Below are 17853 nucleotides of genomic sequence, written 5' to 3'. Positions count from 1 at the left end.
GCGTCGCCATGGCGACCCCAACGGGCGAGGTCCTGCGGCGCGGGCGCCCCCTGCTGGGCCCGCTGGGGCCGCGGCCGCAGGGAGCGGAGAGCCGGCGGCGGCGGGGACCGAGCACCGAGCACCGGACCCGGGGCCTGGGAGCCCCGAAGCCAGGCAGGACCCGGGCCCGGAGGGAGCGCCGGGAGCCCTGAGGCCTTGCCGCGGCCTGCGGTGATCCCCGGGGCTGGGCCCGGGGGTGCTGTCGGCAGCGTGAGCCTGGAGCTGGGCCTGGAGGCCGGAGCCAGGCCCTGCCTCAGGGAAAGGGCTGAAGCCTCCGTGCCCAGGGCTCTGGGTGCCCCGCAGGGGAGCGGGAAGCCGTCCCTCCGCACCCCGCCTTCCCACCCCGGGGCCGCTACTCCAGCAGCCAGCCCACCACACGCTGAAGAGGGGACGGAGACAAGATGTCGCTGGAGTTCAGCGCCCCAGCTTCAGGCTAGGCCAGGAGAGCCTTTCCGGGGAAGGCGCCCAGGGCTGTGATTTGTCTTGTATTTGCCTGTTTAGCTACTTAGTGTAAATAAAGGTCGGGGCTCAGGAAGAGAGGTGTAATTCAGCAAGTTCACTGTGCCAGGGCCTCCGTGTGGCTGAGCCGCTACCTGCCTGGAGGTGAATTACTTAATTTCTATCCTGCAGCAAATGCTTAATGGTGGAAAACAAAGCCTAAAATGTCAAGTTACAACACACATAAAAAGGCCAGCCAAACAAGTCCATTGAAAGACCGACTTCCTGACAAGGAAACGCACTTCTAATCCATGATGGGGAAATTGGGGTAAAGGATGAAATAACGGGTTTGAACCCCGCGTAGCAGCTCTGAAGGCTTCTGGTTGTTGGACTGAAGCTCAGTTAAACCACTGGTGCCAGTCAATTCTTATTTTAGTACAATTTAACTACATTGTTAGTTATCCCCTCACGAAGAAAAAAGTAAAAAAGAAAAAAGTGCAAAGAAGCCCCAACAAGCTGAATTTTACTGTGACCGCTATTAGAACACGCCACTCTCCTGGGCCAGCCTTCACTTCTTCAACAGTGTTTTAAAGTACATTGGAACAGACGGATTTCTTAATGTTCTCATAACACGCATCAAGGATACAAGCGGTCAAAATTGAGCTGACCTCTCCAGGAGCAGAACCAGAGCCCTGCGTGCAGTCCCACTGTCATGGAGCTCCTCACAAGCCATGACTGTCCTTGCCCTGCACCCTAAAACTGGTAAGATGGGGCTGCCACCCTGAAAACTGGCCTGAATTCCCAAAGCCCTGGGAACTAACAGATAACAGTGCCTGGAGCTGCACTTCTCACAGCAAAAATCTCCACTGGCTGCCAGGGCAGCGTCTTGCTTCTCGTCGATCCCAGATCACTTAGGACTTAATAAATTAAACCCAGCGTACTGATACCCACCTGGAAAACGATACCCGTGGGATGGATGAGTGATTTTCTCTGGGATTTGGTCATAAAGTTAATAGTTCCATTTGGGATTTGCTCCGGATTGGACACAGACACACAACAAAACAACACGTTCCAACAAATAAATATCCTGTATTATTTACTTGTAACAATTTGACAGAGTTTTTATTTCTTTATGTGAATAAAATTTAGTACATTAAATAGATTTTTGAATGCCTGTCTCCAGCTGAAGAAGAAATCTGGCTGACCTGTGCTGCTTCAACATCAAACATTCACTCGTTCAGTGTGTAAAGGATGTGCCAAAGGGTCCATGCAAAGCACTGCAGGATCCAGAGGGATTACGGTAGTGTGTAATATGGTGTTACATTTTTTCATGTAGTTTTCCTACAAATGATTTCACCTGAAGAGGATGAGAGGACTTCCCAAATTCAAAAGTTAAATGACCAAGAGAAAATGCATAATGATTCAGGGAAGTTTTACAGACTCTTAAATCACGTCTTGCACGCAGAGCCAGATTCCTTTCCGGTCACACGAGTATACAAGGTAAATAAGCTTTGCAATTATCAGCAATTATCTCTGAAGTGATTAATTTTCACAGACAGTGCTTTTATGAAACTATAGAAATCAGGTTAGCATATATCAGTGCGATAGTTATATTACTTTTCTCTTTTAATGAAATAAAACTGTTGAATAAACAATTATGTTCCAGTGCTTATAAATATTAATATAAATCTTGGTCAGCTTTCAAAAGAAAGCTATTTTTCAAAAGATTTATTTGTCCCATAATATATTTAACGAGCCGTTGTATTGTCACTCAAAAGTGCATCAATTATACCTTGATAGAGGTAATTATACACAAAACAAATTATACACCCGTATGATTATCAAGAAGCTTGATAATATTCCCCAGCAGTAATCTTTGCATTGCATGTTCCTGTACCTCCTGCGCGGCGTTAGGTAAATCCGACGTGACAACCTCCGTGGCTGGAGCCACCAGCTGAGCTGTCCCCGCGGGCTGCCTCCCCCTCTCCCGGACCGGGTTCTCCAGGGCTCTCTGCTTCTGCCTGGGAAATCCAGATGCAGCAGCAAAGGAAAACAAGGAGGAACAGCCGGAGCATAAGGCTATTGCTGCATGAGCAGAGCTCTGACTCCGAAAATGCTTTAAAATTAGAGGTTTTCACCCCCTGTGCATTACCAGCTCAGCTGTTCTAACTCCTGCCTTTCATCCGACAGTGCTCGTGTCTCTCCGCTGCACAGACTCACGCTTCTTGCTCAGCTGATGTTTTATTCTCCGCAGACACCCCCATCCTATTCACTCATGAAAAGAAAAACACTGTTCTGTGTGAGCGGGACCAGAAGCCAGAGCGGTTCAGAGGTGATGGCTCTACCACCAGTCACACCCTCCGACCAAGGGTCCCGCCTCCAGCAACACCCGGGAAATCACTGCTCGATGTGGCAGTCACGAATTTCTCAGTGCCCTCAACAGGGTGTCAAACACCTTTTCGGGACAGCACAGCTGCCCGCAGCCAGCTTCGGTGTTAAACACTGGGTACAAAACAGCGCTTGTAAGGAAGTCCAGGTCGTCGCCTGGTGGGTGTGGGTATTTCTTCCTCCGTTTACGTTTGACGCCACAAATGAGCTCAGGACGGAGGTGCCTGGCATGAGGAGGGAGGGATGGTGCCTCCGTGCCCCGCGCTTGGGGCTGCGTCAGCCGCCGGGCAATCGCATCGCCCGCGCAGGCGGGAGCTCACCTCTCCCATGGGAATTAATTTCCCAGGACTTACCTAGGCACCGGAATTGGACCCAAAATAAAGCTATTCTGGAAGAACGTCCCATGAAGAGTTCTTCTAGAATAACTCTTTCCGGGTAATGATTAAAGATAGCTGAATTCAAAGCGTAGGCAAACTCTAGTCTCTCTGAATCCCACATCTGTCAGGCACTTCGGTTTTGTGTAAGGCTGTGTAACAGGGATATTTGAGGTTTTAATCTCAAAATAATGCCACTTTCAAGGTGAAAACCTTAGTTAGGGAGCCCCTGGGAGACCCCTTGCTCGTGCCTTTGCCAAGGAGTCTTGGCTATCGGTCTAGACTGATGACAAGGACATCCGCGTCACCAGATGACCAGCGTTATCTACGTTCACTTGCCCCCTGATTCCTCCGTAAGGCAGACCTGATGAATGCCTATTGCTTTGGAAAGTATTAGCACTTATCTCCCTTTTACAGAAAAAAGGTTAAGATTATTTTAAATATTTCTTGTGGTGAAATAGCAACTTGATTAAAAGCATTTCATAATTGCTCCCAGCTTTAAAGCTATATGTACAAAAACCAGTGCAATATGTTTTGCTCTCGAGAAAATTTTAAATAAACATTTTCTCAGAGAGCTTAGGCAAATAAACTCCTCATCCATACCATACACCTATCGTTTAGGGTCTGTCCTATGGAGCAGCATAAATACTTTTGAGACCCGAAGCCTAATGCCCGTGTGGTTTTTCTCTCTGCAGGGGCTCCAGCATGAAGCGCAGGGACATGGAGCAGAGCCCGATGACAGCCAGGCTCACGGCCACGCAGATGCCCATCGCGCCGAGGGTCTGCAGGGAGGAGGGAAGCAGCGCGGGGGGCAGGAGCCGGTCGTGGCGCTCGGCCATGTCCATCATGATGGCCTCCATCTGGAAGTGCGTGCCGATGATCCCGCAGACGTGGAAAACTTGGTGGCTGTGCCCTGCAGCAAAGGCAAAAGCACTCACCAGGTGTCCTGGTGCAAGCGACAGAGGACTGATTTCCTTTCTAATGATGGGGAAAACTGCACTTTTAGAAGACTCTGCTGTCTGAATTGGTGAAAATATTTACTTTATTGCCAGCTCTGGGGTGTGGATTTCAAGGTCTCAGTGTTTTCGAGCTCGCCAGGTGGGGGGATGAGGAGGACTGAGACCCAGGCACTTGACCCAAGCTGCCAACAGGATTATTTCCTACCATGAACGGCACATTCAATATGAATTAGAAAGTTTGCTGAGGAGTTCTCTCTCTCTCCCTTGATGGCTGTCATCCTGGGAACTCCTTGCTCCGCTGCTGGAGCCCTGAGCCCTTCCCTACCTCCCAAAGCTGCAGCGCTCGCAGGGTCCCACATTGGCTGTCCCTGCGGGGAGTGCACGGCTTCCTCTGATAGAATGGGCTGAGTATAATCTTTATGTGTTTTCTATTGGTATTGGGATCAATATTGGTTCTTTAGTGTTATTAATGTTAATTATTTAGTGTTATTCTATTAAATCTATTCATATGTCAGCCCTTGGGTTTCCTTGTTTTTTTCCCAATTCCCCTTCCTGGGTGGGGAGGAGTCAGTTAGTGGTAGAATAATTGTCTAAACAACAATAAATTGTTGCGGGTTTCTCAAACAATAACACCAAGAAACTCCTTGGGCTCCATTAAAACACCGCTGTGAGAGACCTTCTGCCTAACGTCCATTGCCTCCGGGCATCACATTTTTAAATATTTATCCTACTAATTTCTGTGGCTTTTACAGTTGCGCCGCCAGAGCGCAGAGACCTGCCTTTCCAAAACGCAGCCGCCGGCTGTCCTGGCAGCGAGGGAGGTGCAGGTGGGGGCGGCGGTGCCGGCACAGGCGAGGTGCCGAGGAGCTCTGCGCTTGTGCACGACGTGTGGGGGGAACGGGAAAAAAACCCCCGCGGCCAGGACGGACACCCAGTCCCCTCGGCGGCTGCTCCTGCAGCGCCCTGACACGGCACCGTGACACGCCGCTGTGCCACAGGTGAGGGGTTTTTGGCATTAGAAATGAGTGTTTGCGGTCACGAAACCCTTTGTGAAGCATTTTGGAACCAGCGTGGCTTCCGGAGCTGTACCCGCTTCACCCCGGCAGGACTGCTGGATCTTGGATGCAAAACTACATTTCGTATTTCCAGCAGGGAATATATTATAACCTCTGGGAGTCGCTCGCGCATTAACGCGCTTTCTTCCTGAAAACAATGGGAAAACAACGCCAGCTCACCCTTTTGGCACTTACCAATATAGTCGAAGTGTCCTGGCGCGAGTCTCTCTGGCAGGTGGCTGGCGAAGATGAAGCAGGTGAGGAAGGCGAAGACGGTGTGCTTGTAGTGGAGCAGGATCGCAGCCTCCGTGCAGCTCTCCGCCGCGCACAGGTAGAACTGCAGCCGCAGAGGGGCGTCCCCCCAGGGGTACCGAGCAAGGGAAAAAGAGGAACGACACGTTTCTAAAGGAAGCAGTGCCATTCCCTGAGCCCCCACCGCCTCCGGCTGCCCACCACCCAACAACACGGCACGCGGTGCGGGAGCCAGGGCTCAATACGAGAGCTGTCACCTCCATTTCCTGCAAACCCCAGCCCCGCGCCTCCCGTCCTTAGACCTCACTGCAGCAAAATTCCCACCCCGCTCCAGTTTAGGAACTGGGAGGCTTGCAGCTTTCAAAGGCAGTGACTTTCCAGCACGAAGTCTGAGCGCGGCGCTTTGAAGTGGAAGGAATCTGCCTATCAATAGGTGCAGGAAAAAATACCCAAATCTCTTTTCCTGCCGGAGTTTGTTTTCCTTTTTTTTTTTAAAGAAAAAAAAAAAAAAAGGCTGGCACATTTTTCCCAAATATTTTCAGGCTAAGAAGAAGCAGCTGCTATTTCCAGCCCTGCAAATGCCTTGGCGCTGTGAAGGTGGGCCATACCCTGTAGAAGAGAGGGATGCTGTCGAAGAGGTACGGGTAGACGAAGGCCAGGGTGCGGGAAGCCTTGCTGAACCGGGGCCGCTCCACCTCCAGAAACCTAGAGGAGAAGAGAGCGGGCGTTTCAGGCGGCGCAGCCCGGCAGGTGAGGCTGACGGGAGCACTGGGCTCTCTGTCGCTCCTTTGCCGGGGACTGCGAATCGCGGTGTATAGACTGCACGGACGCCCTCCCCACGGACGGCTGCGTGGTTTTGCCCGCCGACGGCATTAAAGCTGCGAGCACCCTCAGCAAAACGCGACTGAACCTTCCCTGGCTGAGCCCTGAGCTGGGGGAGGAAGGATTTAGGGCCCCCCCTCCCCTGTTTCATGCTCTGGCTCTCGCAGGTGCATCTCTGCAGCTCTGAAAATCTTTTTTACGCCACCCTGGCGTGGCTGATTTTGCTTCTTCTACCATTGCTCATTAACCGTTACCCATCAGCAGGTAGGAACATAGCCGGTCTTTAAACAGCTGCCGCCCCTGCAGTTGTTTTTAACCGAGATTTCACTCTTGGTTTTGAATCCCAGCTTTCTGAGCGCAGCAACCACGGAAAACACATCTGCCTTGGTTTGGGAGGCTGCGTAGGTAATGCAGCATTCGGGCAGGGATTGTCACTGTTTGTTAATTAAGCTGTACTGCAGCTTGTGTCTGAAATGCACCAAATGTCACAGCATCCTCCTCTTTTACATCCCGCCAAGACTTTGTCATTTCAGAGAAGGCATGGAGAGAGTTACTGAAATCACAAACTAAATTGGTTGAACAAGTTGCTTTTTAATGACATCACCGTTATAATGGCAGCAGCAGCCTGGTGGTTATACCATATATGAGGAGGAAAGTGTACGTCTGGACAGGGAATAATATCCTGCATTTTGTTCCCCAGGAAATCACGCTGCTGAAATGCGGGACATACTTCACAGCTGAAATCACAAAATAATTGACCACCCAGGTCCCCGAAAAAAAACACTCTAAAGCCTGGAGCTGGGTGGCAAGTCCTGTGCCGAGCTCCGAGCCTGCTCCGGTCGCGCGGGGAACGCAACTCAAACGAAACCTGGAGACAGAAAGCCCGGGGGAGCCTCAAAGCAGCAGAGCGGGCGTCAGGATGCTCCTGCCCCGGGGAGGGCTCCAGCAGCAAGCCCATCACCCTGGCATCCCGCCGCAGCCACAGGAGCTCCAGCCTGGGAACGGAAAACCTCTCCCCGCGATGTCTCCCTGCTGGGAGAGACCAGCTTTGGTAGGGTTTTAGCCCAATGTGGAATCCGGGAGATCAACTTGAGAGCAGACTTACAACAGACCTGCCCGCAAAGCAGAAGGGCTCTATCAACGTGACCCAAAATATGGGTTGAAACCCCAACAATTCAACTTGTGCTCAAGAGCCACCAACTGCGCAAGGGCTTTCATCTTGCTCCTCCTCGGTTTGGCCTTCCACCATGGCTTGTGGCTTGCTCAGAAGACACCGCGATGATGCTGAAGGTGCCTCCTGCTCTCTTTTCTCCTGTATTTCTGCATGATTCCCGCTGTATTTTCCTACCGTGGTTTCACCTGCCCGGTGCTGGCCTCCCGTCCTGCTCCCCCGCTGCTGCTGGGTGCTGCGCTCACCCTGGCCACGCACCTTCCCACTCCCTCCGCCATGTCCCGACCCAACCTGCTGCCAAAATAGAGCCACCGTATCGCAGCCCGGGCGCACGGTAACCCCGGGGACAGTGCCCTATTCACAGAGGATGGCACGCGATGGAGCAGAGTTTAGGCGTGCTCTGTTCTCCTCGTGAAAGAAAAGCCCGTACAGGTTTTTCTGCTTTCCCGGGGAAGGCTGCAGGGAAATGCCAAATCCTCCAGCATGAAAGAAACCTTTTGTGCAGCTGCTCATCCTGCAGCGGGCGGGCGGACGCAGTCAGACGCTCTCTATGTCAGCGTGACAGAGGTATCTGGCGCCATTTGAAGGATAAACACACTTATTTCTTTTTACAAGGGCATGTAGTGATGGGAGGAGGGGTAATAGCTTCAAACTGGAAGAGGGGAGATTGAGATGAGATCTGAGGAAGAAATTCTTGGCTGTGAGGGCGGTGAGCCCCTGGCCCAGGTTGCCCAGAGAAGCTGTGGCTGCCCCATCCCTGGAGGGGTTCAAGGCCAGGTTGGACGGGGCTTGGAGCAACCTGGGCTGGTGGGAGGTGTCCCTGCCCAGGGCAGGGGGTGCCACTGGGGTGGCTTTAAGGTCCCTTCCCACCCAAACCACTCTGTGATTCTATGATTTCAGTCCATCATCGTGTTTCCCTGCGTGGCAATTCAACATTCCGAGGCTAAAGGATGCAAAAAACCACCAAACAAAAATCTTACTGTTGACTCATAAACCAGCCATCTAGGATTGGAAAATTTTCCTGAGAAGCTGATAAAATTTGGTGCAGTAGCCTTTCTTCAGATACCCCACTGCAAGTCCCTGCATCCTCCTCAGCAGTAACCCGTACTCCCATGGACCTTCATGGGGCACGTCACGAGGCTGAGCGTGTGTTGCCACTGCCTTTGGCCACGCTGCAGAAGCCCAGCTGGGTTCAGGTAGCCCAGCACTGACAGCCTGAGCACAGAATCTCAGAATGGTTTGGGTTGGAAGGGACCTTAAAGCCCCCCCAGTGGCACCCCCTGCCCTGGGCAGGGACACCTCCCACCAGCCCAGGTTGCTCCAAGCCCCGTCCAACCTGGCCTTGAGCCCCTCCAGGGATGGGGCAGCCACAGCTTCTCTGGGCAACCTGGGCCAGGGGCTCACCGCCCTCACAGCAAAGAACTTCTTCCTGATACCTAAACTAAATCTCCCCTCTTTCAGTGTAAAACCATTCCCCCTCGTCCCACGGCTCCCCTCCCTGCTCCAGAGTCCCTCCCCAGCTTTCCTGGAGCCCCTTTAGGGACTGGAAGGGGCTGGAAGGTCTCCCCGGAGCCTTCTCCAGGCTGAGCCCCCCCCAACTCTCTCAGCCTGTCATGAAACATCAGCATGAAACTCTCCTAAATGTCCGCCTCTCCCCTCCAGTGACCCCGGTTCCAGGCAGCCACGGACCCCCCCGGCTGCTGGAGCCAGCCCTGCCCAGGGTGCGGGTGGCGGAGCAGCCCCGACAGCATTGCTGAGCCCTGGGGAGCCGGGCAGGAGCAGGAGTGCCCGGGCACGTCCCCTGCCCTGCGCCCGCCTCGGAACCATCACCGCCCCTTGCGCAATGCGGTTTCCCGTCCAACGCCCCCGCCATGGAGGGATGTTTTGGCTGGCGTGACTCAGCCCAGGGTGACACCGAAGCGGATGCGATCGGTGAGCAGCGCCCTGCGGTGGGAAATGGGGCCGGTGGCCTCACGCAGGTCGCGGGGGTGGCCAGCCCTTGCCGCCTCCCTGTCCCCAACCCGCCAGCTGTGGCTCGGGCAACCCAGGGTGTGGGGCGGGCACAAAACCGTGCTCCCTTGTTCTCTGCAGCCCCACCAGCCCCAGCCCGCGAGAGGAGAGGAAGGGGAGAGACAGGCAGCTGAGATGCTCACATGCGCGGGGTGTGGGGATGCTGGTAGCCCCATGGCTAACGCGGTCCCCAGGCGTGACCTGGTGTGCACGGGGTGCAGTGGTGAATTACGGGGGCTCCGCTCACCACCACGGGGGTAAACCAGCATTGCTGGCCCCCACTGGTATGGTCTATCCAGTATTCTTCCTCACCCAGGGATCTTTTGTGGATGCTTTTTTTTTTTTATTTTTAAACTGACCTTCAATGGATTTACTACTTCTCTAATGGAAATTACTGAGACTATTCTATCACGTAGCACCTGTCGGATGTTTTTCACATAACAGTTTCGTAGTAGAGAGATGCTGACAATGAAATTTGCAGATCGAGAATTTTTTTTAAACTTAAATTCCAAATTAACCTGGAACTGATCTCAAGTTGCTGGTATTTTCCTAAGTGTTATCTTCAAGTGGTAAATACTGGGATTAGCACATGGTCAGTGAGCTTCGTTTTCTAAGCCCATCTAATGAGACAATAAAGACACGCACATGACAAGAATAAGAGAGGGGAAAGAGACAAAAAGAAAGAGAAAGAAATGAGGAATATAAGGAAAAAACACCAAGCCCCAGCGGGTGTTATCTGCAGAGCAATCCAAGAGAGATCCTTGATTTTGCTGTTCTGCTCAGTAACACCAAGGATAAGTCCAAACCTTCCACCCCTGGGGGTTACTCCCGTGAGTAACTCACAGACCTAAAGGAGAGTGAATCCTCCCCTACCCAAAAGAGGCTTAAATGAGCCAAATTTGCAGGATCCGTAAGGAATATCAAGAGTTTAGCACTCTGCCCCTCGGGAAGGCCGGGCGATGCTCAGCTGCATCCCGCCCCACCGCAGCCCCTCTCTTGCGGCAGAGCCGGCCGGGAGCGGATTCCTCCTGCTGCATCCGCCAGGGCACCGGAGCATCCTCCCCCCTGCCGAGGCAGCAGCGTGGAAACACGGCCCTGGGCCGGGAGGGTCTGGGGGGGCTGCCTGGGCCATGGCAGCCGGGGAGGAAAAGCCCCCCTGGGGTTACGTGATGCTGCGACAGGCGACCACATGGCAAAGATCCCCCTTCCCCCCCCCAAAAAAAAAACCGCAAAGACACCTCAAAATATAAAGCCACCCCAAAATACAAGGAAAGGATAATGCCAAACAATTCACAGCAGCTGTGAAAATGGGAATCGTACATTTTGCGAAGCAAACTGCACGTCGGCGCGATGGCAGACAGGAGCGCTTCACAAGCACAGCCTTCAGGGAGGTGACTACCACGAATTAAACAAACCCCAAACCAGGCAGAGATCGAGCACGGCATGTGTCGCTGGAAAGCAGAGGAGCAGTTGAGACATTCCAGTTATTCCAAACAAATTGTCTCATGCCACTCAGGAAGAAAATACCATGCACGCAACGCTGCTCGTACTTTCAAAATGATGCTATCGGCTGCGAGAACGTTGAGGTTCCTCCTCTGGAAATCTGTTATACACACACACAAACACACACACACACGTGTAAACACACCCTCACGCACACCGCATCTCGGCTGATACGTGCCTTTGGCAGGACCGCGCGCGTGTTTAAGCCTAACCCCCTGCTCAGAGGCTGGGGGCCCAGGAGCCCACCCCTTTTTGCAGGTTACGTTAGAAAAACAACGGCCCAAAGAAGGCGCTGGGCATGGGTATCTTCCTGCCGGGCACACGCACCCTACGAAATTACCTTCTGAACTTTCAAAAATTAAAGCCACCTCATTTGCTTTGCATTTTCGACCATCAAACTCTCCCGGCGCCAACGTGCAACGCGTTTCCCAAACCAAAAGTCCCCTTCTTCCCCTTCCCGAGCTTAAGGCTCCTATTGTTACAATACAGCCTGTAATTAAAAACCTTTATTAATAATACTAATTAATGATTATGCTGTAGCAGGCAGGGCAGATAAGGCAGCAGCTTACCTGGAATAGCAGGACAGGCTGGTGCTAACGACAGTGTTAAAGACGGCAACGGGGACATAGCAGCGGTGGAAGGTGCTGTTGACCCATTCCGCAGGGAAGATGTACGCCGAGTACGCCAGCGCCGACCCTGGAAGTCCGGGAGGTGCCCGGTCAGTGCCAGGTCCCGTGGGACCCTCCGCATCCTCCGGGACACAGCTGTGAACCCTCGCGCTGGCACTGGGGGCTCTCAGGGGAGGGAGATGGGAATGAAGGCAGGGGAGCAGCGAATCAAGGGGACCCTCAGGTACCAGCTCCTGCAGACACCGCTCCAGGAGGGACTGGGGGTGTTTTGCGCCACGGGCAGACCCTGGATGCTGCCGATGCTGCTGCTGCCGCCGCCGCCCCTGGGCTTGCACCCCAGCCAGGTGCCGCCCGCCTCACTGGCAGCGTTTGTCTTTAATGGGGGATTTTTTTCTTATTCTGTTTACTACAGATACCGAAGAGCGTCACACAGCCAGGCCTCCGTCCCAGGGCTGCCCGACACGAAACCCAGCCCCAAATTACTATTTCTGGTGGTGTCAGAGATGCTTCCCGGTCCCTCCTAAGCAGCAGGCTGCAGGGAGGAGGAGGAGGAGGAAGAGGAGGAGAAACTACACACAAGCAGCCGCCGTTTCTGCTTGTCCCGTGGGTATGAGCCATCTGAGCACCCAGGGTTCAGCCCCGTCCCTGGGGAAAAGCTGGGGACCGGCACCCCCTCCCCCCCCCCGAGACCCCCGCGGACGTGCCCGTCCTCACCCAAGCTGTACATGCTGAGAGCGGCGTAATCGAAGAAGTAGCAGATGTGGCGGGCGCGGGTGGACATGGTGCTGAAGGTGTGGGCGCAGCTGGAGGCCAGGGGGTAGATGCAGCAGGTCAGCAGGTAGGCGAGGAGGGGCCAGGCGTGGGGGTCCTCCCGGCCCCCCGGCCCCCGCAGCCGCCCCACCAGGGTCCACACGAAGTACCTGTGGGAAGGCGAGCATGGCACCCTTGGGTGTCCCCCGTCCCTGCTCCCCCAGCCTTGCTCCCAGCCCGGAGACCCGCCAGGGATGCTGAAGCCCCGGGACAGGGTACCCACCAGGCAGGTACAAAATGCGTCCAGATATTTAGCGTCTCGTTCGTCATTTGGAAGACGCTGAGGAGGCAATCTGCTGCCGAGCTTCTGGGGGGGCGATACCCGAAGAGGATCCCCTGCTCCTGGTACCCCTGCAAGGCAAGGACTGGCACCGGTGGCAGCCGGAGGAGAAGGAAGGGCAAATCGGAGAAGGAAGGAAGGACAAACGGGAGGAGAAGGAAGAAAGGTTGCTGAAAGGAGGGTGCCCCTGATTCAGGACCCAGGACGCTGCGGTGAGGACAGAGCTGTGTCCCCACCACGGGAGGTGGTCCCAGGAAGGGGCTGAGCACTGCCCCGGGGTGGGGATGGCCACCCCGGCTCGCTGCTCCCGCTTGTCACCTCCCAAAACCCCACCGAGCCTCATGCTTAGGGAAGAAAAACTCCCCTCTGACCTTAGGCACTTGGTGGATGCTGAGCAGCCGGGGTAACTTGAGGCTCAGCATCGTGCGGGTCGGGGCTCCAGCTCCAAGGGATGTTTTCGGCTCAGCTTCCCTGGGGATGAGCCCTGGCGGTGCCTCACACCCCGCCTGGCCGCATCTCACACCCCGCCGGGGATGCGATGGGACGGGGGCAGGGCTGCCCCGTGATGGCCGAAGAGATGCTCCCGGAGCTCAGGATGGGTGGCCTGGGGGAGACGAGCATTTGTGGGGATGGATGTGGCACAGTGTCCCCGCGTGGGGTCCCAAACCCACACGTGGCACGGGGATGGGAGACGTCATCCATCCCTGCAGGGGATGTCGGGATCCCTCCCGACCACCTGAGCCCGAAAGGGGCAGGGGGAGAAGGACAGCACGTCCCTGTGCCCACCGCCCAAAGGGACAACAGGGATAACTCCCTGTGATCGCCCCAACAGAGCCAGCGGTGACGCGGGAACAGCACCCATGGCCCTGGAGCACCTCGAGGTCACGCAGAAGGCCCTGGGCAGGGGCTGGGGGTCCGCGGGGTGCAGGGAAGCGGGGAGGACGCAGGGTCCCAGGCGGTGCCGGGGCTGGTTCCCGTCTACCCGCTCCCCATGGAACAGCCCTTCCACCCTCCATCGCTCACCCGCTGGCCCCTTCGGCAGCGCCGCCTCTGCCCCCTCCGCCTCCACCTCTGCTCTGTGAAATAAAGGCGAAAAAAAGAATTATCATCTCCTGCACCCTCCCGCAAGGGACCACCTGGCCCGGGGGAAGCCGGGCGAGAAGAGAGCCCGAGGCTCGGCTGGTGAGATCAGCCTCCCGAGAGCCGCTCCTGCCACGGCGTTTCGGCTGCCCCTGCCATGCCGCAGCCTCACACCGGGACACACCGAGCCCCAGCACCGCCGGCGCTGCACAGGGACCTGCCAGGCCCAAATAAACCCCTTCGCCGCCCTTTCCCAGCCCTGGCGTTAGCCGTCATCCTCCCCTGCTCTTCCTCCCTGCCCGTACTCTACCTCTCCGCAGGGCCAAGCGGCTCCGGTGCAAACCGACACGGGGAAAACACCGCGGGGCACCGCGCGCGGGGAGTGCCCGGGCAGAGGGAGGCGGCTGGGAGGCGGTTAAAGGAAGGGAAAAAATTAACGAGGCAGGAGAGCAATAAACCCAGCATAAAATAAAATTGGAAATGCCTGTAGTTAAAGATTAGACTTAAAGCAGGAGCTTTTTTTCTTTTTTTTTTTTTGGCTGTTGTGCTACAGGCGTGCTGCCGCAGAGCTACGCAGAGGAGGCAGCCCCCCCGCCAGCCCCCCGGTATTCCAGCGCTGCGCTGTGCTGGAAAGGGGACATGAGGCCGGCGGTGGCCTCCGGAGCCTCAGGACCCAGCTGGAGGGCAGGGATAGAAGGCAGGGAATGAAGGGACAGGGAATGAAGGGGCAGGGAATGAAGGCAGGGAATGAAGGGACAGGGAATGAAGGGACAGGGAATGAAGGGACAGGGAATGAAGGCAAGGAGTGAGGGCAGGGAACGAAGGGACAGGGAATGAAGGGGCAGGGAACGAAGGGACAGGGAATGAAGGCAAGGAGTGAGGGCAGGGAACGAAGGGACAGGGAATGAAGGGACAGGGAATGAAGGGGCAGGGAATGAAGGGACAGGGAATGAAGGGACAGGGAATGAAGGCAAGGAGTGAGGGCAGGGAACGAAGGGACAGGGAATGAAGGGGCAGGGAACGAAGGAAGGGAGTGAAAGCAGGGAGCAATGGCAGGGAATGAAGGGACAGGGAGAGAGGACAGGGAGAGAGGGCAGGGAGTGAAACTCCCTGTTATCACCCCAACAGAGCCAGCGGTGATGCGGGAACAGCACCCATGGCCCTGGAGCACCTCGAGGTCACACCACGAGTGAGGGCAGGGATGAAGGCAGGGATGAAGGCAGGGAGTGAGGGCAGGGAATGAAGGCAGGGAATGAGGGCAGGGAATGAGGGTAGGGAATGAAGGGACAGGGAATGAAGGCAGGGAGTGAGGGCAGGGATGAAGGCAGGGAGTGAAGGCAGGGATGAAGGCAGGGAGTGAAGGCAGGGATGAAAGCAGGGATGAAGGCAGGGAGTGAGGGCAGGGAGTGAGGGCAGGGATGAAGGCAGGGAGTGAGGGCAGGGATGAAGGCAGGGAGTGAGGCAGGGATGAAGGCAGGGAGTGAAGGCAGGGATGAAGGCAGGGATGAAGGCAGGGATGAAGGCAGGGAGTGAAGGCAGGGATGAAGGCAGGGGGTGAGGGCAGGGATGAAAGCAGGGATGAAGGCAGGGAGTGAGGGGTGCCGTTGGTTATTTGCGTGCTCCAGAAAGGGCGGGCAGCCTGGCACAGGCTCTGCCTTTGCCTGCCCCCCGCCGCACATCTGATAGAGACACAAATGAGGGCGATGATGGGACGGAACAAAAATAATGTCTCTTATCTCGGTGATGCCGAGGAAGCCGCGCAAGCTCTTCACAAAGGCACGCCGTGGGGTGCGGGCGCCCTGATTTGCAAAGAGCCCTTGGCCGGGAGCCCTGACATGGGTGGGCTCGGGTCCAGCCCCGCGAACCCCGGCCACCGCACGCCCCCGCCCAGGGCTGCGTCCGCGGAAGGACGTGGGAAGCACCAGGCCCAGGCTTAATGAAGAACTTGTATTTTTAAGAGCAAAATGAGTCAGCGGAGCTGCGGGGCGCAGCAGCAGCCCGGGCACACCCTGCGGTCCCGTGTTTTCCTGCTCCTTCGGCTGACTTTTTCCAGCCGGGGAGCGGTGCTCCCCTGGCAGCGGCAGGGGACGAGGGATGGGGGCACACGGGGACCTCCGCAAACAGCAGGTGACAAACTCTGCGGGCGACAAACTCTGCAGGCTCACCCAGCCGGCTGCAAACACACCTCCTCCTCCTCCTCCTCATCACCATCATCCTCCCCCCATGGCCACGCACGAAGCCCCGTGGGGACGTTGGGCACGGCAGGCTGCAGGTCCAGCCTGGGAGCCTTTGCTTCGTGCCAGGTTCACCTGGGGGAGGTTCCTGCCTGGCACCAGCTTTCGTCCTCAAAGGCTGCGGTTTGTCTCTGACATGTCCCTGACGCGTCCCCTGCCACCCTCCCTCCGCCGCGGGTCTGGGCTTGGCTCCAGCGGGCGCAGAGCGTGGCTGCAGCCGCCCTCCCACCGCACAGCACCGGCCGGCAGCCCCTGCCTTTCAATGGAGGGGAAAATATTTTAGCTGTTAATTATTAACTTTTATGACTTTTCCTTACGGCAGCGCAAGGAGAGAGTCGGGTTGAACTGTAAAACGGGTGGCTGGGCTCCTCTGAGCGCTGGGCGCCGGAGCCAGCAGCACGGGACATGCCGAGACCTCTTCCAGCAGAACAGCAGAGGCTTTGTGGGAGGTTGTTGTTGCTGCGGGTGGCTGCTGGTGGCCGCTCGGGGTCTGAGACGCAAAGGCAGCTCCGAGCATACGCACAGGCTTCAGGCTTCCCAAAACCAGTGCGTCTCGGGCACGTGCTCGAGCTCTTTGCCAGACCCAGAGCTCTCACCCGCCCTCCTCGGGGGACGGCCGTGTCTCTGCGCCCCGTCCCGCTCCTAAAACGCTGCCGGGTGAAACTTCCATAAATCCTGCAAACCATCAGCGCAGCCACCGGCTGCTGGTGCCGCAGGAGGGCAGGGAAAAGCGACGTCCTGCCGGCCCCCGGCACCGGCCCCGCCGCACGCAGCACTTGCCCACCTTCATCTTTTCACGGTGCGCCCGAAAAACTCCCGGCCGCGGACCCACGGGCGAGCTCATGCCGTGCAAACCCTCAGCATCCCCCGGGGCGGCCTGAAAGGCAGCCAGCTGAAACGATTCGGGGAGAGGGGGGAAAAAGCAGAGCGGCCGGTACTTACGGCGCTGCTCCCGGCAGCGGGGCTGGGTGGGATGCTGCGTTATCGCCGGCGCTGGCTCCGGGTGACGGGATTACTCATCTGTGTACAAACACAGCCCACATGGCCCAGCCGCGCCGGGAGCCCGGCCGGGGCGTAGGCAGCGGGATGGGGCAGGTTTGCCAAACCCGGCCGCCCGGCAGGAAGGGCAGGGAGGCTCTGCCCAAAGCCCTCGGAGGCCGCCGGCAGCCGGCGGGATGGTCCCCGCGGTCCCCGCCGGACTGGGGAGGGGGGGAATGAAGGAGGCGGCGGATGGGTCAGCCCCAGGCGGCTGCTTTCCCAGATTAGGAGCAAATTAATTCTGGCTCGTCTTTTAGTGGAACAGGAAAAAGGCAACAAAATAAAAACCGGAAATAACTGCGGCCAAACGCTCTCAGATCGCGCACTGGATTAGCTGCAGCCCGGCCGCAAGGAAGCGGGATAAGGGCAGGAAAAAATATTAACTCACAGACCGCCCTGTGCATCTTCAGCTCCCAGGGCCCTCTGCTTTAGCGCCGGAAAACACCCGAAACTTGCTGAACCGTCTCCAAAGAGACCGCAAAGTTAAAACCCTCCCATAGATGAAGAGGGAGGTGCTCCCAAACTGGGGAGAGTTCTTACATCGTTCCCGGCTGGATGGAGGACCCCGAGGGGTCCCCTCGTCCGCCGCAGAGCGGGAGATGCCGCCGGCTCTCCCCTCGCCTGCCCCGGCTGCGAAACCCAGCGCGGTTCCCCTTCTCCCCCCCGATAAAGCCTCTATTTTTACTGCGGCCGTTGGTAACGTGTTTCACAATATTCGCACAGAGGGCTAGGTTGAGGACCGCGGGTGTCCGGAGAGGGATGCGCGGGCAT

At 56.5% G+C, this 17853-nt stretch overlaps 1 protein-coding gene across 4 annotated transcripts; it reads right to left on the bottom strand.

The window, feature by feature from the left end:
• Positions 1-79: 79 nt before the first annotated feature.
• On the bottom strand, positions 80-17315 carry PAQR5 (progestin and adipoQ receptor family member 5). Of its 4 annotated transcripts, XR_010072529.1 has the most exons (10): positions 14121-14226; positions 13754-13806; positions 13102-13334; positions 12674-12801; positions 12355-12560; positions 11581-11707; positions 6114-6210; positions 5449-5590; positions 2630-4152; positions 80-2498 (listed from the first exon to the last, which is right to left on the bottom strand). XR_010072529.1 is itself a non-coding variant. In XM_063346464.1 (9 exons), exons 3-9 carry the CDS (start codon positions 13150-13152, stop codon positions 3905-3907), a joined length of 999 nt encoding a protein of 332 aa, XP_063202534.1. In that variant the 5' UTR covers positions 13153-13334; positions 13754-13806; positions 16987-17315; the 3' UTR covers positions 81-3904. The 4 variants fall into 4 exon arrangements, 3 of the variants coding, with proteins under 3 accessions (XP_063202534.1, XP_063202533.1, XP_063202535.1); XM_063346464.1 differs by lacking the exon at positions 14121-14226 and adding an exon at positions 16987-17315 and having other exon boundaries at positions 81-4152; XM_063346463.1 differs by having other exon boundaries at positions 81-4152.
• Between the last annotated feature and the right edge of the window lie 538 nt (positions 17316-17853).

The sequence above is a fragment of the Chroicocephalus ridibundus genome, chromosome 9 (genome assembly GCF_963924245.1).
Source record: "Chroicocephalus ridibundus chromosome 9, bChrRid1.1, whole genome shotgun sequence".
Taxonomy (NCBI): domain Eukaryota; kingdom Metazoa; phylum Chordata; class Aves; order Charadriiformes; family Laridae; genus Chroicocephalus; species Chroicocephalus ridibundus.
Note: the sequence above shows the minus strand (reverse complement) of the source record. Positions and strands in the feature narration are given on the sequence as shown.